At 46.4% G+C, this 25,365-nt stretch overlaps 1 protein-coding gene across 1 annotated transcript in view; it reads right to left on the reverse strand.

Moving 5' to 3' along the window:
* Nucleotides 1-791: 791 nt before the first annotated feature.
* The window catches only part of PRDM13 (PR/SET domain 13), a 27,666-nt gene continuing 3,092 nt past the window's right edge, over nucleotides 792-25,365 (reverse strand). The window contains exons 2-5 of the mRNA XM_042457183.1: nucleotides 23,641-23,772; nucleotides 22,974-23,094; nucleotides 4,159-4,721; nucleotides 792-4,052 (exon numbers count right to left, since the gene is read on the reverse strand). Of these exons, the coding sequence (XP_042313117.1) occupies nucleotides 2,856-4,052; nucleotides 4,159-4,721; nucleotides 22,974-23,094; nucleotides 23,641-23,772 (2,013 nt within the window). The 3' untranslated portion in view covers nucleotides 792-2,855. The remainder of the gene's footprint in view (nucleotides 4,053-4,158; nucleotides 4,722-22,973; nucleotides 23,095-23,640; nucleotides 23,773-25,365) is intronic.

A 25,365-nucleotide genomic window follows, 5' to 3' on the forward strand; every position in this document is an offset into this window, starting at 1 on the left:
GAACTGTAATTCGTCCTGATTTTGATTTTAAAACCAGAGCGAGAATTCAAGCGGGAAAGTTCCACTGTCCAAAACACACTGCAGAAATAATCCAGTTTGTGACCGCTTCGACTGCCCTGGCTCAGTGCTAGGGAATCCTGGGAACTGTAGTTTATTGTGGTACCAGAGCTCTCTGTCAGAGAACGCTAAATGGCTCACAAAAGAAACACATAAGGCTATAAAACAGGAATTAAACCCTTCAAGTCCCGTCCTTGAAGCCGCCCTATTTTAAAATGTTGTAGTTGTTGTTGTTGTTGTTGTTGTTGTTGTGTGCCTTCAAGTCGTTTCCGACTGATGGCGACCCTAAGGAGAACTTACTATGGGGGTTTCTTGGCAAGATTTGTTCAGAAGGGGGTTGCCTTTGCTTTCCTCTGAGGCTGAGAGAGTGTGATTTCTTGCACAAGGTCACCCAGTGGGTTTCCATGCCCAAGGGGGGATTCGAGCCCTGGTTCAAAGTTTACTTAAAATATTTTAAATTGTATTTAAAAAGTGTATTCTTTTGTTTTTAAGAAATGTTTTTCCCTTCTCCTGCCTCCTTCTCACATCTCCTCAAAAAGGCACTACTGTTGTTTCCTTCGCGCAAAAAGAAGGCAGAGAAAACGAATGAAGGGTCCTGGATGTCTCTGGGATGTTTAGAGGGAAAAGGGGGCGAAAGCGGATTTGTAACCCATAAACTGCACACCTCAGGCCTCCAAAAGCCACGCACTGGCCTGGAAAGAAGTACAGACATTTCACACACACCCTCCTCTTTACAACAGGAGTGGGAATCCCTCCAAATGTTGGACTGCCACACCCATGATCCCTTGCCAATGGCTATGCTGTCTGGAGCTGCTTGGAGATGCAATCCAACAGGGCGGCTAGGGTTTTTGCACAGCTGGGGAATTTGTGACCCTCTAAATATTGTTGGATTGCAATACCAATGATTCTACAGTGTTTGCATCTATTATGCAGTTTGACACCGCTTTAACGACCCTAGCTCCTCCATCCTATATAATCCCGGGATTTGTAGTTTGGCGAGGCACCAGCTCTCTTGGGCAGAGAAGGCTCAAGCCTTTGCAAAACTGCAAATCCCAGGAGTCCATAAGGGTGGGGCTGCAGCACTGAAAGCGGCGTCAAACTGCATTATTTCTACCGTGTAGATGAACCCAAAGCAAGAGCTGAGGTGGTGAATTTCGTCTCCAGAGTCTGCAGCCTATTTAATTATTTTATTGATATCCTCCTTTTCTCCCATATGCGACCCAAAGCGGCTAAGCCTAAACCAGCTGGCCTCGAAGAAAGTCCCACTGAAATCACCAAGGGGTTACTTCTGAGGTCCAAAACACAGTGCAGAAATAATCCAGTTTGAGACCGCTTTAACTGCCCTGGCTCAATGCTAGGGAATTATGAGAACTATAGTTATGGGAGACATATACAGTAGTCTTCTCTGGCAGAGCGCTCTAGTGCCACAATAAAACTACAATTCCCAGGATTCCCTAGCACTGAGCCAGGGCAGTTAAAGCCATCTCAGACTGGGTTATTTCTGCACTGTGTTTTGGACCTGAACAGATATTTGGGATGTGGGGAATTCAGCATCAAGGTCATGGAGAACTTTCAAAGAGAAAAACTCCTCCAATGCAGGCTTTCCCCAATCTGTCGCTCTCAGATGTGGTGGACTACAAGTCCCAACATCTCCAGCCATTAGGCCCAAGATTATGGGAATTGCAGTCGGTACACCAAGAGGGCTCACGATTGGGAAACGCCTCTCTAATATGCATTCCTCACTCTTTTGGAACGAGGCAAATGGAGACGGTTCTAGGCATAGGTACTTGAAGGGCGAAGTCCTACTAGGTTCACTCCTAAACCCCAATTTAATTATTCGTCCACACGCCTCAAATAGAGCACCATTTTAACTTCCGTGGCTGCAGCCTATGAGATTCTGGGATTTGTAGTTTGAGGAGGGACTAGAGCTCTCTGGGGGAGAATTCTAAATACCTCCGGAAACTGTTGGTCACAGGATATCCACCGGATCTTATCAGGGTACCAAGAGTGGGAAGCAAGTCCCTCTGAAAACAGGGAGAGGGGCTTACTTTCGAGCAAACATAGAGAGAGAGGCGCACTGTGAATCCCAAATAAGTGTACAATTCAGAGACACAACCATGTTAGTCTGGAAAAACCAGTCTGCAAAGGGATCTTGCAGCACCTTCGAGACTAAATGTACGAAAGAAGTTGACAGCATGAGCTTTGCTAGACTGAAGTCCCACTTCCTCAGATGCCTTTGGAAGAAAGTAGGCTGAAGACTAGCAGAGTCTATGCCACCAACTTCTATCTTTCAGTCACAAAGGCGCTATAAGATCCCTTTGCAGATCCAAATAAGTGTGTAGACCGATCTGCAGCCATGGAGGGAGACGGGGGGGGGGGGGGCAGATCCTTATAAATAGAGATGATTTCAATACAGGGGACCTCCTTTCCAAGGATCTGTCCTCCATTTCCATTTTCTGTCCAGGAGGAATTCCACAACGTCCTCCCATTCGGAGCAGGACTAGAGAAGCATGGGTTTATGTTTATGTCACCGTTTGGAGCTTTGGTTTGGCTCGGGTCCTCCAAATGTCCTGGAGCGTCCTCCATTTTGCCCCCCCGCCCTTGTCCTCCTCTGAACCATTTTATTCATGTCGTTGTTTTGGAAAACCTGGGCCAACGAGTGCGACTTTGAAGCCAAAAGGGTCCCGACGGTCGCCTCCTCGTCCTTTGGGCCCAGCTACCCAGCCCGATGAGGATGATGGACGTTGCAGTGGCTATACCAGGATTGCGGAGGGTGGGTGGCTGGGAAGGGTTTGCTCTCATTGCTGCTCTTTGGGCCGAGAGGTCCCTCCTCCGCTGCTGCTGCTATTGCCGCCGCCGGTGTCTTGGTCGCTTTGGTCGTCGGTGAAGCAGACATCGACGTCGCTCTCGTTGTCGGTCTTGGGCTCCGAGGGGGCTTGGCGGCCATAGCCCCCCGCTGCTCCTGCTCCTGCCCCCGAGGGCTCTGCACTGCCCGCCCTGTCCTCCGCCCCGCCGCCGCTGCCGCCCCCTTTGGGCAAGCTCTGTCCGGGGTGCCGGGACTTGACGTGCCTCTCGAGGTCCCTCCGTCGGACCAGGACCTTCCCGCAGAACTCGCAGCGGTAGGGCGTGTTGCCCTCGGCGTGGAGGCGGATGTGCTTGTTGAGGTTGCTGGGGTCCCCGAAGGGACGGAGGCAGACCTTGCACTTGAGGGGCTTGTACCCAGTGTGGGTCCTCATGTGGATCTTCAGCCCATACTTCCGCGAGTAGAGCTTCCCGCAGTAGAGGCACAAGTGGCCCGTCTTGGCCTTGCCGGGGCCTGACACCGACGGCAGGGGCCCCGACGGCAGAGGGCCTGAGGCTCCTAACCCTTCCAAGCGGGCCCGGCTCTTCTCGGCCGCCGCGATCTCCGACAGCTGCTGGGTGTGCATGGCGATCTCCCGATCGATGCTGGCTAAAGAGCCCAGCTCCGACGGGTTCAGCCCCGCCGCTGCAGCCGCTGCAGCCGCCGCAGCCGCAGCCGCCGCCCCGTTGAAATAAGAAACCGAGTCCGGATACTTGAGAAGATTCCCGAAGTGGAGCTTGAGCGGGTAGTAGGGGGGTCCGTAGAGGAGCTCCCCATTGTAGACGGTGAAAGGCATGAAGGGAGGAAAGTGGCACTCCCCCGACGGGACGGACGAGGAGGCGGAAGACGAGGAGGAGGAGGAAGAGTAGGGCTTCAGGCCGCTGCCTTCGAAGGGCGGCAAGGCAGCGGCGAAGCGCTCCAAGTGGAGTCCGGCCCCACTAGCCCCGACGGGGAGGGGAGGGTAGCGCCCGGCGGGAGGGGAGAGCCTGGCGTGGAGCCCCCGCTCGACGTGCTTAAAGGCCGAGGTCTCCTCGAAGTGGGAGAGGAGCGGGAAGCCCCGGACGCCCCCCGAGTAAGCCAGCCCCGCCGCAGCAGCAGCCGCCGCAGCCGCTACAGCAGCCGGGGCCCCGAGGTGGCATTTGGGGTGGGGGTTCTGCGAGTGGGGAGGAGGGGGAGGAGGAGGAGGAGGGTGGGGGTGGTGGGGGTGGTGGGGGCTGTGGGGTCCTCCCCCCAGCCCCACCAGGCCTTCCCCTCCCGACCGGCCGGGCTTGAGGCTCCCCAAGAGTTTGCTGAACCCCCCCGACGGCTCCTCCTTTGCCTTCCTCCCGGAAAGGCGGCGGCGGCGGCTCCGCGGCGTGGGGGGCTTTGGCCAAGCCGGTGGGCTTGAAGGCCGAGCGGACTCCGCCCGGGTAGAAAGACAAGCCGTTGCCCAGGAGGCCCCACAGCTGCCCGGGCCCCCGTCCGGAGCCCAGGCTCATGTCCAATGCCCTCTCCTGCTCCTCCTTGGCCGCCTTGCTCCGTCCTCCTCCTTTGGCCAGAGGCGGGGAGCCCGAGGAGGAGGAGGAGGAGGAAGACTCCCGCTTGATGAGGGCCCCCTCCGGCCGGGAGCCTCCGCTCGGACAGCTGGACCTCAAGGGCGCCGGCCCCGCTGCTCCGGGCTTCAAGGCGGCGAGGCTGAAGAGCTCCGAAGGCCTGGAGGGCTCCGGGGGGCTGAGGAAAGGCCTTCCGTGGGGGAGGACGCAGTGGAAGTGGACGTGGGCCTTGAGGCTGTTGGGGTACCTGAAGGTCCTCCAGCAGTACCAGCAGATGTAGCGCTCCTCGCCTGGGCACAAGAGACAGAGAGACAGAGAGACACCGAGCAGAGCCCTGTTAACACACTTGTTCCAAAATCTATGGGAAGATTTCCCCCTCCCCGATAGATAGATAGATAGATAGATAGATAGATAGATAGATAGATAGTTTGTTTCCTTGAGAAGGGGAGGGAGGTCTTGTAGCAGGAAGATTGATGTATATCTCTCTGGTCATTTGGTCAGTGTCCTTGTGAAGAGGTCACTCCCATACCCCTTCCTTTGTTCTCTGCCCTCTTCCTCTCTCTGCTCTAACCAAGCAGGGATGCAGAAACCAGGTTATGCTACTAAAGATGTTTTTTCAAGATGACACACATGAGAGTCAGCTCTGGGAACTCTATAGTTTACCGATTAGTTATTTCGTAGAACGTAGACTTAACAATAAAGTAAGTCTCTTTGTACCTACCAATGTATCCTGTTTATTTACTAGAAGCTCAAATCTAGTTGTTTTACCAAATACCTGTGGAGTACATGCTTGTTGTTGTTGTTGCTAAACTGATTTGACCACAAATAACCAAAACCATAATTCCAACACATGGAGGCAGGGCCCTTAAAGTGGTGTCAACCTGGATTATTTCTGCAGTGCTTGTGTTTTATTTAAGTGAAGCAGTGCGAGCTAATGCCCACTCCCCAGCTCTGTGCTGTCAGCTGCCAATGCAGAGTTCTCACTTCAGGCAAAAAATAGCATGAGCTGAGGAAAGCCACCGGAGTGAATTGGGTTTGGTATAAATGAAGCTGCCTTAATGCTTTCCTATGCCCCCCCCCCCTTGAGAAGAGGCCTAGAGAAGATGCATTCACCCATCTCTGGGGTCCCTGCTTCTTCCTCTGCAGACAGATGCACAGATTAACCCAGACTGTGGATGTCACAATTCCAGAGCATATCTATTGGGGGCCTCTCCCAGTGCATTGCAGCCAACCAAGCCCGCAAGGTGACTGCCATCCCTCGCAGGAGATGGTAATCTGTCCTGAAACGTTGCCAGCCTTGGAACAGGAAGGTTGGGTTTTTTGCAGTGACATTCAGGAGCCACATTATGGATCTCTTAAGAGCTTAAAAGAAAAGGCAGCAGAGGCTAGGAAGGGAGGTGTGCATTTCAGGGAGAGGTGCACTGGAGAAGTGTGAAAGATCAATGCTGAGACTGAAAGTCTTGTTCTCTGGGCTAATCTGCACTGCAGCAATAACGCAGTTTGGCACCACTTTAACTACCATGGCTCCATGATGTGGGATTCTGGGGTTTGCCGTTTTGTGAGATATTTAGCCTTCTCCTATATAGGTCTGAATCTTGTTGTTAGCCCTAGCAAAAGGACACCTAGGGCCCACAACACACTGCAGAAATAATCCAGTTTGAGGCCACATTAACTAATAATCCTAATAATAATAATAATAATAATAATAATAATAATAATAAATGTATTTCTACCCCGCCCCTCCAACAAGATCAAGGCCTGGCTCAGTGCTAGGAAATTCTGGGAACTGTAGTTTTGGGAGACATTTAGCCTCCTCTGTCACAGAGCTCTGGTGCCACAATAAACTACAAATCCCCGGGATTCCCTAGCACTGAGACAGGGCAGTTAAAGCACTCTCAAACTGGATTATTTCTGCAATGTGTTTTGGACCCAGGGTGCATATGCGCTGTAGAAATAATGCAGTTCTGTACCACTTTAAGTGCTGTGCCTCCACCTTATGGATTCTTGGATTTTGTAGTTTTACAAAGTCTTTAGCCTTTTTCTGCTGAAAAGTGCTGATGCCTCACAGAACTACAAATCCCAGAATTACCATGGAGCCATGGCAGTTAAAGTGGTGTTAAAATTGCTTCAGGGCACAATATAAACGATCTGGAAGTGAGGAGTGAGGGTGAGCCAATGTGTGAAAGATCCCAAATTATTTAGGGAAGTGAACAAAAGGGGCTGTAAATAAGGGTTTCTCCAGATTGGGAGGGATGAGCATTAAAATGGCAAAGTGTGTGTCAGTGTAAGCAAGTGAAAAGAGATGCACATGTGGACAAAAGGAATCCCAGAGTCCCAGGCCCCTGACAGGATCTGAGCAGGTGGAAACAGATTTAAGAAGTAGGTCTTTTTAGGGTTATGATGGAGGACTTTGGGGAAATTATCCAATATCCACACCTTGTTAAAATGGAGACAAATTCCACACTGGGCCTAGAACACAGAAGGAATCAAACCCAATATTGCCAATATCATCTTGTCATTGTAATAAAAATATCTATGTTGTGACACAGCTAGAATACTGTGTGCCATTCCTAGTCTCTGCATCTCAAAAAAAGGCAACCGAAATGACCAAGAGTCTGGAGCAACTCTCCTGTGAAGAGAAGTGACAAGGTTTGGGGCTATTTAGCTCAAAGACAAAGGTAAGCAGAGGAAGATGTGATATTACAGTATTCCTGAAAGCCAGCTTCCTCCATCAAAGCTGAAATGAGGGGAGTTTCAGTACAGATTTAAAGGAAACACATCTTCACACAGTGCATACCGTATATACTCGGCTATAAGTCGACCTCACGTATAAGTCAAAGGCAGGTTTGGGGGCAAAAATTATGGATTTTGATATGACCCGTGGATAAGTCAATTGCAAAACGTAGGGGCATATAGCAAAGGATCAAAAGGATAAATCAAACCAAAACAATGTCAAAGAACCTACAAAATTCCAGCCACAATGTTTGGGTTGGTGCTTCCAGGACAAATTATACTCTTGCCTTTCACCAGGGGATGATGATCCTTTTAAATAAGAATTAAGATACAGTACTTACATTGACCCCTGGATAAGTCGACTCAGGTTTTTTGGGGGTTTTTTAACCTAAATTTCTAAACTTATACATGAGTATATACAGTAATTAAACTGTGGATTGTGCTCCCACAAGATGTAGTGATGAATACCAACTTGAAAAGAAGATTAAACAAATTGCCAGGGAAAAAATATCTAGCTGAATGGTAGACCACATGCTTTGGGGGCAGGATGCCAAGTTCAATGCCTGATGTGGGCAAAGAAGGAAAGAAATAGCCCTATATGAAATCCTAGGAGGCTGCTACTGTGATTACAGACTAAAGGAATGATTAATATGGTGCCTTCTCTGTTGCTGGACTCCAGTTCCCATCAGTCCCAGCCACCATGTCCAGTGCACAAAGAAAATGGGAGGTGCAGTCCAGCCATATCTGGAGGAGCATTGCTTCTCCATCCCTTGTAGAGGGAGCATAAACACAAAGGTGCAAACATCAAGAAGATTGTGTGCTTGAAGATGGCATGAAAGCTAGTATATTTTAACATTGTGGTTTGAGTATTGGACCACAAGCAACTCAGGAGACCAGGGTTCAGTTCCCCGCTCAGCCATAAAACCCACTGGATGACACTGGGCAAGTCACACTCTCTCAGCCTCAGGGGAAGGCGATGGCAAACCTCCTCTGAAGAATCTTGCCAAGGAAACCTCATGATAGGTTTGCCATAAGTTCGCCATGATAACTTGAAGTCACACAACAACAAACTGCAATAGCAAGACCACCAATGCCACAACCAACTACAGTTCCCAGAATTCCATAGCATGGATCCATGGCAGTTAAAGGGGTGCCAAACCGGCTGATTTCTGCAGTGCAGATGCAGCCTAAGGCAGTGGTTCTCAGCCTTTGGTCCTGCATTTGTTTTGGACTTCAGATCCCAGAAGCCCCAGCCAACTTGGCCAATAGTCAGAATTATGGGAGCTGAAGTCTAAGACATCTAGAGGACCCACTGGCGACTGAAGGAAACCCAAAATGATTTACCCAAATGTGGATCCACCCACTCGCCTCTGATTTCTTTCTCTGTTAAGTCGCCTTAAGGTGATGAATTCAAGGCAATTAACGTTAATGGCACAATATTCTCGAAATCTGGGTTGTCATCATCCCTGATTTGTTAATGGTCAGGTAATTGAGAGGGGAGGCTTTTAAGTCATTCTTACTGACTGCTCTCTCTTTTTTGCATTCCATTTCTTTCACTTCATTCCTCTCCCTTCCCCTCTGCTCCTTATTCTTCCCTACACACACTGAAGTCTACGAAAGCTCATGCCACCAATTTCTTTCTTTCAGTTAGTCTCAAAGGTGCTACAAGTCCTCTCTACGTATTATAATATATTACTTAGATTAGTGCTCATAGGTTTGGATCCTATTGTTAGACCTAGCCAGAGCAGACCCACAGAATCTTTTGTTGAATGGTGAGTGAACACTTAGGTAAGTCCCACTGATTTATGGATTGGCTCATAAATCTTCATCCTTTCCTGGACAGAGATAACTTAGCATTGGTAACCTCTCTACTAGACTACTGAAATGCACTTTATGGTGGGCTGCCCTTGAATAAGTCTCAGAAGCTGCAGCTAGTGCAAAATGTGGCAGCTCAGCTGCTGAGTGGCATGTCAAGTAGAGAGCATGCAGTGCCAGTTTTAGAAGAACTGCACTGGCTGCCAATACAATGCATGGTGCTTTGTGATGACATTTGAAGCCTTAATTAGCTTGAGGCCACAATACTTGAGGAAGTGCTTGTTCCATATGTGGCTGGTGAGGATTAAGGTCTACTGTGAAGGGACTCTTCTGTGTCCCACCAATAAGGTCAATAAAATGTATGAAGACATGAGAGAAGGCCTTCTCAGCTGGCTCCCCAAATGTGGAATGCTCTCCTCCTGAAGACCTGACTGTCACCAATAATCTTGTCATTTAAGCACCAAGTTAAAACTCCGCTGTTCACCAATGACTTTGGGCCTCATTAATGCAACCCAAAGACTTTTATTTTCAATTTTTAAAACTTTTGATTTTTTTAAAATCTGTTTTTAATCCACTAAATTCTTCAATATGTTTTTAGCTTGCTTAAACAGCCTTACTCTTTTTAACCTGTTTAAAGTGTTTTAATGCTGCCCTGAGAACTCTTAATATATGGCAAGGAACAAAAAATTTAATAAATTAGACAACAGTACTCTGGTTCACGCTACCAGTAAGCTTTAAGTGATAATTTTGGCATAAGGGATTTTTATGAACGTTGATTTAGCCATCCAGCAATTGATGTAAAGGCATCAGTAGGATCTCTCTCTAGCTGGGAGAAGATTTAAACCACAGTTAAGAGTGCATTACACTGTAGCTAGAATCCAGTTGGTGACTCATGCAAGCATAAATTGCAATACGCACGCAAAGTGACATTTTTGGATAATGTGGCATGGATGTATCCAGCTGATGGTGGTGGAAGTAGAGTTCTGCATGCCAAACCATTGCTGATGCACAATAATGCTCATAGAGTAGTGGGTCAGTGCACAATGCACATTATACACTGCCTTTATGCATTGTGCATGGCCCACATTCACCATTTTCTCATAAATTACACTAAGAGCATTCAGAACAGGAATTGTGTTGTGCTAGTATAGCATAACTCCATAAACACATATTTATGCTGAAATTATGTAGGTTCTCTCCCTGTATTTATTCAGAAGCCAGTCCCACTAAATTCATCCCAATTTACTTTCTTGTACATAGGCTTAGTGTGCCTTGTTGTGCAGCCTTTATTGGAGCCAGGATTACGGGTGAAATCTCACATATTGATCTCCCCCCCCCCCTTCCTTAAATGAGTCCCTGTTTGCCCAAGCTAACATGCATGTTGAAGATATTGCATCAATGCTTGTAACTATGGAATTGGGAGTAAGGGGGTGACTTCCTTATTGTCTGTATTGTTTACCTCGATGGTCATTTGGTCAGTGTGGCTGTAAAGAGGTCACTTCCTATCTCCTCCCCATCTCTACTAAAGGTTAAGAGTTTTATGACTCTTTGTCCTGTTCTCAGGCAACATGGAAGATGAGGCTCTCCCACAAAGGATGTTTTTCTTCCTACTTGCATGCATAAGAGTCAGCTGTATGGACTCTTCTAGCGAAGTACAGGGGTTTTTTTCCCTACTGATTTCATACTTTTCTAAAAGCCAGATGAATTATCAATAACAATAATGTAAGTCTGATTTTTACCTAACCTTACCAATGTATCCTGTTTATTTACCAGAAGCTCAGATATTGGAACTCACTTGCTGCTGCTGTGCTTAATATATAAACTACCCATTTTACTAAATTCCAACAGTGTTTTCCCAAATGCAGAAATGAAACAGGCATGGTTACAGATTCATAAAGGGTAGCTTTACATGAATCCCAAGAGTTTGGGTCAAATTACTTTTCTTGGACGACCACTTCCAGGATTCCCCAGAGTCAGTCATGTTGGAGTTTAGTTCAACAAAAAGGTAATTTCTCCAAGCTGTGCCCTAAACTAGACTAATCAAGACCCTCCAGTGTCAAGATATCATTAGATACCAAAACTGAGATCATCCATGCCATTGTATGTATGCTGGACTGTGAAGAAAGCTGGACTGGAAGAGAATCAACTGGCTTCAAATGTGGGGCTGGAAGAGAGTCCTGCAGATACTATGGGTTGTTAAAAGGAGAAATGAAGAAGTCTCAGAGGAAATCAGGCCTGAACTTCTCTGAAAGTCAAGATGGCTAAACTGAGGCTGTCACACTTTGAATAGATCAAAAAGACAGTAATGTTTGGCAAAGTGGGAGTGGTTTAATTGCTGGAGAACGGGCTCTGGAGACCAGGGTTCGAATCCTGGCTCAGCCATGGAAACCCACTGGGTGACCTTGGACACGTCACACTCTCTCAGCCTCAGGGGAAGGCAATGGCAAACCTCCTCTGAACAAATCTTGCCAAGAAAACCCCATGATAGGTTCCCCTTTAGGGTCGCCATAGGTCAGAAACGAGTTGAAGGCACACAACAACAACAACAACAACAACTGGAAGGCAGTAGACAAAGAGGGAAACCTCACTACAGGTGGACAGAGTCGTCAAAGAAGCCAGGGCTGCCCTGAATTTGCCAAACCTGAGCAGGGCAATGGTTGACCGGACTCCTAAGTCTTTCATTCATAAGGTCGCCCTAAGTCAAAGCCTTGCTATTGCTAAGTCAAAGTCGCTTCCATGGCAAATAACAATACTGCTTTGGAAGCCTTTTCCTTTTCTGTGAAGGGTCACAAATGGCTGCCGGGTCGCCTTTGGAGCAGGTGACCAGGCGTCATAATATCAAAGGAGGACAAATGTAGGACATGCCAGGGAAAAGGAGGAAATGACCCCCCTCCCCTCAAAAAAAAAGTTCGGAACACTCCTAGAAATATAAACTCATACTTCATAGTCCTGCTCCCAACGGAGGTGGTTTTGGAATTCCTCCTGGATCGAAGGCTGAAATGTAGGGCCTGTCCTGGAAAAGGAGGACGCCTGGCCCCCTTGCCTTGGGAGGGGGAGGGGATGGAGGGGAGCATCTGCCGCCTTGACGCCGGAGTCCGGGGGCCCATCTGTTGGCCTTTGCCGAGAGGCGGCGTATGTCGGGCCCTGCCTCCCCTCCACAAAGGCCAATGCGATGCTCATCAGCGCCTCATTACCAAGCGAGACAATTCCCCGATCTATGGGCCGTATGGAAGGGGCTCATTCACCAGACAAGGCCCTTTGTGCCTCCCTCCTTCCAAGGGTTAGCATCCCCTAAGGCGGAACAAACCCAAAGGCCCTCCCGCTCCAGCCTTCCTCCCCCTTTACTCCACTTTCTGCCTTGCCTGACTCCTCTCCATTCCTGCCTGCTTGTCTAACTCCTCGGTTTTAGTTCTCGCTTGTCGCAGGTGGAAGGAAGCCAAGGGTTACAGCACTGGGTTCAACTCTCTTCAAAGCCTCTCTCTGCAAGATGGAGGCAAATGTGCCTTCTTGATACAACGGTGTTGTTGTAGTGGTGGTTGTTGCTGTGTGCCTTCAAATCATTTCTGGCTTATGGTGACCCTAAAGCGACCCGATCATAGGGTCTTCTTGGCAAGCTTCTTCAGAGCGGGGTTGTCAGGCTGAGAGAGTGTGACTTGCTCAATGCCTTGCTTGGTGTGGATTTACATGTCCGAGCTGGACTCTGGTCTCCAGAGTTGTACTCCAACGCTACACTACACTACACTACACTACAGTGTATTAAATTGTGTATTTCGGGCAGGAGAGAAATTAAACCAGCGAGAGTTCCCCAAAAAGATCCTTCCAAGGAAGCGGCACAAGAGACGGGTTTCCCGAATACAAGATGGGTAAATGACCCAACGAGGGTGGATCTAGAAATATTACAGTCTGACACCACTTTTAAGTGCCGTAGCTCCACCCCAGGATTGGTAGTTTTACAAGGTCTTTAGCCTTTCTCTGCCAAAGAGTGCGGGTACCTCAGCAAACTACAAATCCCAGGATTCCATAGGATAGAGCCCTGGCCGATAAAGGGGTGTCAAACCTTTCTATACTACTTCCACTTTCAGTGCTGGAAGTTACTGCTGAAAGGTTCGTAGTGTGGAAAAGGATAGTATGCATGCCAAGAAAGGACCATTATGAAGAAAAAGTTGTGGAACAATTTCAGCAACTCCACCCTATGGGATCCTGGGATTTGGAGTTTTATAAGGTCCTTAGCCTTTCTCTGCTAAAAGGTACTGGTGCCTCACCAAACTACAAATCCCAGGATTCCCTAGGATGGAGCCCTGGCCGAAAGGAGGGTTTCAAATAGCATAGTTTCTACAGTGCAGATGCATCCATGAAGCCAGGGTGGGATTCCTTAAACCAGAAGTCGGGTTTTAAAGGCCTAAATCGACATTGTTGGTCCTATCTGGAGTACACTCATTGAAAGGAATGGGTCTTGTTGTCTGGAGTTCCCCTTAAGTCCAACTGATGCCAGAGAGTCTATTTAAGGGAGGACCCAAGATAGGTTCAACTGGAGGAATTACCACGGAAGCCCCTCACTGCAAGATCCTTCCTGGGAGAGAGGACAGAAGATATTGCAAAGCTCTGGTGCAATTCCCAGAATTCCATAGCATGGAGCCATGACAGTTAATGTTGGGATATAGCAACTGCGCATGCTAAGCCTTTCTAGTACTGTATCTCTATGATGCTTTTTAGGCCAAGATCTTTTCTAGGAATGCATGTCAATGGTAGTTTTATTGCTTACTAACAACCCCTCCTCACTTCCACTATCATTTCCTGTTTACCATGAGGACACTTTATTACCTTTCTTTGTTCTTGGGTGAAGAAGACACCGATAGCCATTACCTTACTAGCTTGCTGATTCAGCAGCATCTCCCAAGTGGAGATGGACGCATGCCTGGACTAACTTTCTTTGAGATGCATGGAGACTGTTTTTCTACCTGAATTTTCCTGCAACATGAAGCTGTACCTGTGTACTGGTTTGTACACATGATTTTGTAAGTAAACTTATTTTCTTTTTTCACTTTTAACCAAGTGACTGTGTTTCTTTTATTGGGGACATTGGGGGCTGGGAGAAAGGTGTGGAGCTAGTTAAACTATTTTTCCTGCTTGCTCACTCTTTTGCTGTGGGGAACTTTGCTAGCAAGACTAAACTAATCTTGCTTCTCCTTCCTGAGTTTCTGACAATTCTCAAGGAAGAACCAATATTCCCAACAGTTAAAGTGGTGTCAAACCGGATTGTTTCTGCAGTGTGGATGCAGCCCTCTTAAATTGACGAAAGCTGGTCACTTTGGGAAGATTCCGTGATCCTATAAAGAATATTCTTCAACTCTGACTTTTGCTTCTTTCATAGGGAAAGAATGACTGAATTGCATCGACTATTATTCACCAGCTTAAAAGAAAGTGGGGAAGAGGCGTGTGGGATCTTGAGGACTGACGGATTAATTTTACCAGGAACTGCTCTGAATTATAATCCCTGTTTTGGATCACAATCCACTTCCTGAAATCCATGGAAACTCACATCTAATCTGCACTGCAGGAATAATCCAGTTTGACACCGGTTTCACTGCCCTGGCTCAGTGCTAGGGAATTCTGGGAACTGTAGTTTTGTTAGGGTTTGATAACCCCCCCCCCTTCCTGCTCTTCCTTTGGCTGGGTTGCCCCCCTCTTCTACTCCTTACTTTCTCTCCCCACCTTCCCCTTTCTGAGTTTTGGCACGATAACAGTGCACCTGGAGTCAAGGCCAAGCTGACCCAGACAGAGAGGGAGATAAATCAGTTTTAGGTGCCAAATGATAAGACATAGAGTTTCGTCCTCATTAAATGTTAAGAACACACTTTTTTTAATTTGAGTTATTGAAAGTTCAGAAGGAAGGTGCCCACTTAAGAAACGAAACTTAAGCACTGTCTTCTGTATAAAAGGCTGCTCTCCGCTTTGTCCAGCGGCACAGTTTGGTAGAAATGATTCCCCTGTGTTCATTTGCATGCAAAATAAAAAGCCATCTTGGATCATGGACTTAGTTTGTTTGTTTCTCCTGATTGGTACCTTTACAGTTTTGTAAGACATTTAGCCTTCTCTGTCAGAGAGTTCTGGTGCCACAATAAACTCCAGTTCCCAGGATTCCCTAGTTTGAAACGGAATGCTCTGACAGAATGCTCTGCTAGAAAGCCTTAGCAGGGGAGTGAACTACAGCTCTCTAACACATAGAATGGCATGTCAGACCATCAAACTACGGATTCTAGAATTCCATTGGATTGAGCCATGGAAGTTAAAGCGGGATCAGACTGCAATGGCTGTGCAGTGTGGATGCACCCAGCTGGCAAAGGCTTAATGAATCCTCAGGTGCAGAGGCGGGGAAAGATTTGGGGAAAATATCATAGCAGGGACTCCATCTGTGGAATCCTTTTGGTTAGTCCCAACCAGAATAGCCTGTTTAATCGAATGGTGAGTCAACACGTAGGTAAATCCCATTAACTGAATAGATCAACAGTAACAGCCAGCATGTTTTTCTCCTTCGACTAAAGACACCGAGTCCAAGAAACAATGAAAATGGATACCTTCATCAATCAATAATTTTAAAAACAAATCGGCCTCACATCTTCTTTGCAACCCTCCCTCCTGGGTTTCATTCATAACTTTCATTCATTCATGACTTTCCCGAGCATTGTTGGACTACAATTCCCTTCATCCCTATCTTGGTGCTGAAATCCAAAATATATGGATAGTTTAAAAAAAAAAAAGGGCTGCATTTCCCTCTTAGTTAAACCCCAAATGGTTTCCCTATACTGTCACACACAGAGAGAGAGGTTTCCCTCCTGTCACGCATGGTCCTTATTGGCTTATGGGGTTGCCTTGAAGTCGGAGGCCTTTAGAGAGAGACCATGCTGTAATACTCAATAGGAGGGAAGCAATGGGTCCAAGTGTGAAAAAGGGAAAGAAAAGACGGAGTGTGTTTCTCGGGAGTCTCATTCTCCGGCAATTGTTCAGATCGGATTTTAAAGCTTTTGCAAGCACCTTCAGAGACCCATTTACTCCCCCTATTAAAGCATGCCAAGGTCCTCACGTAGGGCACGTGTAACACTAATCCACGCACTATCTCTTGGCAGAACAAGACCAGTTTCCGAAATCCTTTCCCCAATTTCTTTCCCTTTGAAAACTTGAATTTTCTTTTCTTTTCTTTTTAACTGTGCCCTAATTCTAATCCGTTACTCTCCAATGGAACAGGGGAGTAACGGATTAGAATTCAATCAATACAAGTTTCTTAATAAATGCAAACAAAAAGTCCATCAGTGATACCTTTTATTGGTCAACCGAAATGCACAATATACTTGTGGCAAGCTTTCGAAGCTCCATGGGCTTCTTCATCAGGCAGAATGTTACAAACCAAACAAGTCGTTTTCAACTTATGGCGACCCTACTACATGGTTTTCTTGGCACAATTTGTTCAGAGGAGGTTTGCCATTGCCTTCCCCTGAGGCTGAGAGAATGTGACTTGCCCAAGTTCACCCAATGGGTTTACATGGCCCACCGTGGTCTCGAGCGTCCTAGTAGTCCAACACTCAAACCACTACTCCCTTTCCCAACTCAAGGGTTGTTTGCAAACAGTGTGTCACCTGTCAATTCATGGCGACCCAATTCATTTCATAGCTTTTTCTTAGGGAAGGAATACTCAGAGGTGGTTTTGCCAGTTCTATTCTCTGAAATTAATAATAATAATAATGCTAATAATAATAAATTTATTATTATCATCGTCATCATCCTATTGACTTAATTGTCCTATTATTGTTCTTAAGTGTTATCCTATTGACAATGGGGATCACCGTTGTTATTATTATTATTACTATTATTATTACTCTATTTATTCCCTTCCTCTCCTCAAGGCTGAAAATACAGCCTGGGGCACCTGGTATTCCTTGGCGGTTTCCCATCCAAGTACTGACCAGGCCTGACCCTGCTTAGCTTCCAAGATGAGAGGGGGGTCTGTTGCCTTTTAGGATGTTCAGCAAAGAAACCCGAAGCCCCTCGGCCTCCTGACTGCTGCCCTCTGCCCTCCGCTGGGTTCCCTGTCGAGGTCTGTGCTGCTAAGAGCCTCGTTTACTCAATCTGCCGCTAAATGGAGCGAGGCAAACCCCTTTTGTGCCACGAAAGAAGATTGCCTGGCAGCTATGCAGGGCCTTTTTCCAGCCTCGGTTGAGTGTGTGAGAGAGGAGAAGGTCTTGTGGGAGGGACTGTATAGTAATATATTGGGGAGAGAGGGACATTATCGGTCATTTATTGGAATGCTTTCTTAACTCCCTTTAATGGTCCAAAACACACTTCAGAAATCATCCAGTTTGAGACCGCTTTAACTGCCCTGGCTCAGTTCTAGGGAACTGGATGGAACAACGGCGCTTAAAAGTGGTGTCAAATTGCATTATTTCGACACGGTAGATGCAAATAAGCACTAAACAAATAAACGTGTTGGCCCTCGTACAAATCCTATTGACGTGATTGGTTTGTTGCACTTGGGAGCATCAACTGGACTGGATGGAGACTTTGGAGGTCCTCCAGATGTTGCTGGACTGCAATTCCCATCAGCCCTCGTCAGCCAATGGAGAGGGATACTGGGAGTTGTAGCCCAGGAACATCTGGAAAGTAGCACACATTGCTCAACACAGATTAGGACTGCGGCTGCAGCTACACTGCAGAATCAAGGCAGTTGACACAGCTTTCACTGCCACGGCTCCATCCTACAGAAACCTGGGGTTTGTAGTTTTGTGAGGCCCCAACACTACATGGCAGAGAAGACTAAAGACCTTGTGGATTCCTTAGGATAGTTAAAGCGGTGTCCAACTGCATTATTTTCTTCAATGTAGACGGGCCCTACCTATTGCCATGCTTGTCTCAAACCAGCATCAACAAAAGCTATTTTTCTAATATTTCAAATAACCCAATCACTCCCATAGAAGGTCTCCTATGAGAAGGTCTCCATAAATTGGAGTCCATCTGAAGGCACATAACAACAATAAAATCTTCCCTTGCTATATTGAATGGTATTCAGTCTCTGAATCTTCAGTTGGCATTAGTCAAATCGTGACTAATAGCCATTTGCAGCTTTATCCTCCATCTCTTAGTCTAGTAGTCACTTTGAAAATGGGGGAAGCTGGTGGCCACCACACCTTGAAGTACATTATACAGTTTAATGACACTCAGTGCAAAGAATCCATGCTCTCCCCCACTTTCTCCACACTGTGCTTAATTTTACTGAATCGTCCTACCTATTTGCATCCAAGTCCACCTCCTCCCACCTCCCAAATAAACAGTCCTACATTTTGCAACATATCCTCCAGGGAGGAGAGCCAATGTGTGGCATAGTGGTCTGAGTGTTGAGTGTGGGACTACTAGGACTCTGGAGACCAGGGTTCAGTTCCCAGCTCGGCCATGAAAACCCACTGGGTGACCTTGGGCAAGTCACACTCTCTCAGCCTCCTCGGGGGAAGGCAATGGCCAACCTCCTCTGAACCAATCTTGGGGTCGCCATAAGTCAGGAAAGACTTGAAGGCACACAACACACACCTCGAGGGGGACACTTGAAATCAGCTTCCTGCCACCCAAGTCACTGGCAGAGAGTGTCCTCCACATTGCACAAGAATGGCACTACTTTGATGCCTCTTTTCTAATATTCCTAATGCTGGGATTTGTAGTTTGGTGAGGCACTAGAAGACCTCTCCAGCTGAGAATTCCAAATATCTCACAAAAAAAGATTTCAGGATTTTGTAGGCTGGACCAACTAAAGTACAGTACAGTACTTTCAAAGTGCTGCAGTAAATGGCGTAGGGTAGAAGAGACCATTGCCATGTGCCTTCAAGTCGTCTCTGACCTATGGCGACCCTGAGGCGACCTCATCACAGGCTTTTCTTGGCAAGATTTATTCATGGCAGGTTTGCCATTGCCTTCCCCTGAGGAGGCTGAGAGAGTGTGACTCGCCCAAGGTCGCCCAGTGGGTTTCCATGGCCGAGCTGAGACTCGAGCCTTAGTCTCCCAAGGTCCCAATCCAACACTGAAGCCAATACACCAGGAGTTACTTAGGACAAATCCTGGATTTCAGGAGGTTTTATAAGGAGGTTTTTTTATCCTTCCGGTTTTCCTCTCCGTTTCTCTAGTAACAGTCAAATACGTTTTCCAGCTATTTCTCCACGAATTCTCCTTTTCCCCTGGATGAGGAGGCCTTCAATTTTTATTATTATTGTTGTTGTTGTTATTATTATTATTATTATTATTATTATTATTATTATTATTATTATTTAAAATGCCCTTCATTCTGTTGTTAGTCCTGGCTATAGCAGACCTATTGAATCAATACTGTTGATTCAGTGTCTTGACAACAACTGGCCCTAGTCCCAACTCAAAATATTTGGATGGCCTTAACGATTTAACACCCCTGGCTTCGGTACTTTTACATCACAACCCTGAGCATTTTTAACATGGAAATAAAGTCCATTCTGTTCAGTGAGACCAAAGTCGGCGTAGATACAACTGCACCCAAGAGTTTCACAGTCCAATTTTCCTGCCAAAAACTCTTTCTGAACACAGCTTTTCTGTCAAGGCAGCCTCTTCATTTTATACTGTTTTAACTAGGTTATTTTAATTGGGTTTTTAAAGTGTTTTTATCTTGTGAGCCGCCTTGGCCCCCTTTTTTGGGAGAGAGGTGGCATAAAAATAAAATAAAATAATTCATATCATCCTGTTATGATGTAATTCAAAGGGGCTTGTGGACTCTCATAGCATTAAATCTGTCTAGCTCTGTGAATTTAAAATTCACTAAGTCCACTGATCGGGTCCCTTTCTGGGAGAAAGGCAGAATAAAAATGAAATGAAATAAAAATAAAAATAAAATAAATAGATAGATAGATAATTTCAGCCAAGTCCAAGAGCAAGTCTAAAAGGAAAAGGAAATTTCACATATCTATATCTGATTTTATATTATATCTGTCTACCAATCTTTCTCTCTCTTTTTCTTTCAGACAGAATATGAACAAACTCGGGTGTGAAGGAAGTCGCAGCTGTTCCACACCGAAGTGAAATGAGAAAACAGATTCAACCATTGCTACTGGATTGGAACCATTTCTCCCTTTTCAATGTGAAAGGAGCAATAATAATACAGTAATAATTTCGAAATATAAACTCTTGAGCCATAACAACGAGGGCGAAGAATAGGGAATAACGCGAGAGTCATCTGTTTTGCCTCCACAGGAATGTCCAAGATTTCAGAACAACGCTACTCCTCTATTTAAAACCCATGCTGCATCCACACATATTTTCCTCCTTCGAAGATTATAGAGAAAGGTTTCAAAGAATAGTTGGATTCTGGTGTTAGGAGGAGCAAGGGAGAGATGTATAAATTGCGTAAGGAAATAGAAAGATACACAAGAAAAATAGATTAATAACAATAATCTTGTAGGGAGGTGCGCGACCGCAATTGCCAATCCAGAGGGAAGCAGTGAACTGGTAAGGAAATGCCGACTCTATAACGGGACCGAAATTCTTCCATGTAGTAAAAGTAACGAGAACTGTAACTACCAATCTGTGGAGATTCAAGGCCACCGTGTGCTAAAAGGGGCATAGACTTGCTCCCGTTATTACAGTAGGACATGCCCTACATCTCAACCTTCTGTCCAGGAGGAATTCTAATATTCCCTCCATTTGGGGCATGATTAAAAAGAAGCGTGAGTTTATATTTATGTGAGTGTTTTGAGCTTGGTTTGAGTCGTGTCCTCCGTTTTTTATGGAATGTCCTCCATTTGACGGTGCTTTGTCCTCCTGTGGGGTTATGAGGATATCTGGTCAGCTTGTCTAAGGCTGCCAAAAATAGTAAGTTTTGCTGCCGCCCCTATTCAAAGTCTTGTTCAGATGGATCCAGCCCCATTCTTCCCCTCTTCTCCTCCGGCTTGGCTGCACCCACACTGCAGAAATAATCCGCTCTGGCGCCACAACAAATTACATCTCCCAGAGTTCCATAGCACTGAGCCAGGGCAGTTAAAGAGGCATCAAACCGAATTATTTCTACAGTGTGGATGCAATAAGCGTCACCAAGTATCGCCACTCAACTTGAGGGGGATCTTCCCGCATTTCGACCAAAAATGAACAGCCTCACACGGGGATAAAGAAGCCCCCTTTTTGGCAGTGGTCCTTTCTTCGCAGGCAAGCTGGCTACGCTTTAGCTGCCCATATTTACTTGTCCTCAGGCAAGCCCCTGTGTGTCGCAAGAGATGCCACCCCACTCTCTAACATTTCATATTTATTGCTCCCTTAGTTCAATGGGATTTGTTTTGAAGCGTTGTTGTTGTGTGCCTTCAAGTCGTCCGACTTACGGCGACTCATGGGGTTTTCTTGACTGTATTTGTTCAGAGTTGTCTTCCTCTGAGGCTGAGAGAGTGTGACTTGCCCAAGGTCACACATTGGGTTTCCAAGGCTGTGCGGGGATTTGAACCTAGACTCCAGAGTTATAATCCAGCGTATGGCGAAATGCCACAGATGCTGGCGAAACGTCAGAAAGAAACTCTGCTAGAACATGGCCACATAGCCCGAAAAACCCACAAAAAACTCATAATCCAGCGTTCAAACCACTACACCACGCAGTTACTTCCAAGTTTTTCCATCCCTAGACTTAATCTAGCGGTCTGTGATCCGACTGTGGATTATGGGTCTTCCTTTAAATCCAAAATGTGGAAGTAACCGCGTGGTGTAGTTGAGTGTTGGATTATGACTCTGGATTATGACCTGGGCATTAAAGGTTGGCAGCCAGTTCCCTACGAGATGTAAACCGAAGTATAAAAGAGCTGTCCGATGTGCTGAACCGTATCCCCAAGACCATCTTAAACAGGGCGACCAGATGTCCTCATAACCTCAGAGGAGGACATGGCCCCGCAAAATGACGGACATTCCAAGAAAATGGAGGACATTACCAAAATCAAAGCTAAAAGCACTCACATAAATGTAAATTAATGCTTCTTAGTCATGCTTCAAATGGAGAACATTTTGAACTTTCTCCAGTACAGAACATTGAAGTGTAGGACAGGTCCTGGAAAAGCAGGACATCTGGTCATCCTGCCGTTGAACCAGATGTTGAGCCAAGGAATAGGTAGACCCCATACATTCAACGCCTCTGCTCTATTTGGGACTGATATAATAGGATCCGCACTCTAGACTCATTTTGAAATTCCTCCTGGAGAGAAGATTGGAATGGAAGAGGCGTCCTGGAAAAGAAGGATGTCTGGTCACCCTGACCTTTGATGGTTCCCTTAAAGTTCCTACTAAAATCCAGAGTGGGTTCACTGCCCTAACCTCACTGAGGTGGAAACCACCAACTACCAATCTGAAGGTGGGGAACATTAGAAAATTGGTGAGGTCAAAAATAGTAAACTGAGCATAGAAGCAGTAACAGCAAGCTTACTCCATAGCCATATAGTAAAGGTCTATAGATCTGAGTTTCTGGTAAATAAACAGGTCAGTATAAATCAGTAAAAGAAACTTAATTTATTGTTACGTCTAGATTCTATCAACAACAACAACAAAAAACCCCTAATCAGTAGAGAAAAAACTATACTTGGTAGAAGAATCCCTAGAGCTGACTTTCATGAGTGTAGTAAGTAAGTAAGTAAGACGAACAGCAGCTTAGAAGCACAGCTTGGTTTGTACATCCTTGCTGGCGGAAGGCAGAGAGAGAAAGGGAAGAGCACAAAGAGTAATAAACTTTTCTTAACTCCCAGAGAGAGGAGAGTCACACTGACCAAAGACCATAGATACAATCAGAGCATCCTGGGAGAAAGGCAGCCCCCTTCTCCAAAGAACATAAGGCTCCAAGCAATGATGCCAAATACTCCAAGAGGAAAAATGTGGGACTTCTAAACAATTCAAAAACCCCTCGCATCCGCGGTCTCTGCCTCCTCCTTCGGCTGCCAGTTGCTGGCCAAGGTGGTGCTGGAAGAGGTGCCTACCTTTCTCGTCGTGAGTCGGGGTGGCCGTGGTCGGCATGTCAAACCACTGCGCCAAGGAGTTGGAGTACCACACCGTGAGTTCCTCCCCCGGCTGGACATCTCGCAGCGCCCGGTAGAAAATCTGTGGGAGGAAAAGGAGAGGTCCGGTCGGCAAAGCCCAAAGGACAAAGCAAAGTCCCAGGACGGAACAGCCCCACTCCCTTGGTGCCAGTCCCCCAATCCCTCTTGCTGGTGGTCTGGGCCCTCGTTTCCCGACTTGCGACGACCCTATCATGGGGTTTTCTTGGCAAAGTTTGTTCAGTTGCCACTGCTTTGCCCTGAGTCTGAGAGTGCACGACATGCCCAAGGTCATCCAGTGGGTTTCATGTCAGAGTTAGGATTTGAACCCTGGTCTCCAGAGTCATAGTCCAACACTCAAACCACCAAGCCACACACTGGCTCTCCTCCTCGATTTATGGGGTTTTCTTCTTCAGAGAGGGTTTGGATTTGCCTTCCTCTGAGGCTGAGAGTATGTGACTTGGCCAAGGTCACCCAGTGGGTTTCATGTTCGAGCTAGGATTCGAACCCTAGTCTTCAGAGTCATATACTCACAGCACTAGGAAACGCTGTCTCAATCCCACCTCTGAGCAAAGCCCTAGCTAGCGCTCACCGAGGAGAAGGTAGGTACCTGTCCGCCGGGTAGATCCGCAATGGCCTCCAAGGTCTGTTCTTGCGCGTGTCTGGCAGCCCGGATGAGCCCGATCCACTCCACCGCCGCGTCTCCGGCTTCGTCCACCAGCTCCCCTCTCACCATCCGCACCTGGAGGAACACGGGAGTCACTTCCACGTGGGAACAGCTCAGCCTTGAGGGTTCAGTTAGGCCAAATTTCCTGAGGACTGAGCGGATCATTCCGCTGCTCTTGGGATTCTCTAAAATCCTATCAAAGCACAGGCTCTTTCCTTCCTTCCTTCCTTCCTTCTCAGGGTGACCAGAGGTCCTCCTTTTCCAGGACATGTCCTTTCAGCCTTCTGTCCAGGAGGAATTCCCAAATGTCCTCCATTAAGAAGCATGAATTTACATTTTTGTAAACATTTTGAGCTTTTATTTGATCATATCCTCCATTTTGTGGGATTTTGCCGTGCCTTGTCTTCCTTTGCGGTTATTAGGACATCTGGTCACCCTGTTCCTTTCTCTGACGGTCCCGTTAGTTTCTTTTTTTAACAAAGATCTTGGGAGCTGACAGCCACAAAGCAAGAGACCCTGGGCACATCTACTCGGGAGTAAATCCCCCAGGGGGGTGTATTATGTGGTTTACTCCCAGGGAAGCCTCTCACTCTTAAGGCTTCAATCCCATGAGCATTTGTTTGAGGGTATGCCCCCCCCCCCCCCCCTCACTAGAACTGGAAAGCAATAAGGATTTGCTAAGGGGTAAACGAGAGTCAGGGTTGTTTGAGTGTTGGACTAAGACTCTTGGAAGCAGAGTCCGGTTTCCAGTTCGGCCATGAAACCCACTGGGTGACGTTGGGGCAAGTCACAGTCTCTCAGCCTCGGAGGATGGCAATGGCCCTCTGAAGAAACTTGCCAAGAAAAACTCTGTGATAGGTTCACCTTAGGGTCACCACACGTATAAAATGATTTGGAGGCACACAACAACAAGGAGTAAAAAAGCACAATACACATTCATAGTTTCTATTTGCTACTCCCTATATGCTTTCCAAATCCTTATTGCTTTCCAAAGCGTCTTGCAATCAAACAGATGCTCATGAGCTTGAAGTCTGATCGTGCGACATTCATTTATTTCAATGGAAAACTCTTCCAAACTCCCCATTGCCCTTTTTTACTTGAAGAATTTGGACCGCTGGACTCTCCTAAATCCAGTTGGGCCGAAGTACGGAGTTTTCAGTCGAGATGGCTGGCTCTGTAAGGGCTGGAAGGAACTTCCTTCGTTTCAGAGGAGTTCCTTTCTTCTAAATATCCTTCCATACTTCCTGATTCCTGATCAAAAGGACAGTCAACTGAACCAGTGAGTCAACTATTGTTTCCCTTATTGTGGATCCAGTTGGTTTAGAATCCAAATAGCCCGACTTCATTTTTATATATATATATACACACACACACACACACACACATATATATATATATTAGAATCGAAAGGACAGTCAATTGAACCAGTCAATTAAATATTGTTGCCTTTAGCCAGACTTGTGGATCTTGTCGGTTTAGAATCCAAATAGTCCGAGGATCGAAAGGACAGTCAATTGTACCAGTGAGTCAAATATCGTTGCCCTTAACCAGAGTTGTGGATGCGGTTGGTTCTGAATCTAAATAGTCCGACTTCATCATATATTATTATTATTATTATTATTATTATTATTATTATTATTATTATTATTATTATTATTATTATTATTA

The sequence above is a fragment of the Sceloporus undulatus genome, chromosome 1, assembly GCF_019175285.1.
Source record: "Sceloporus undulatus isolate JIND9_A2432 ecotype Alabama chromosome 1, SceUnd_v1.1, whole genome shotgun sequence".
In the NCBI taxonomy this organism is placed as follows: Eukaryota; Metazoa; Chordata; class Lepidosauria; order Squamata; family Phrynosomatidae; genus Sceloporus; species Sceloporus undulatus.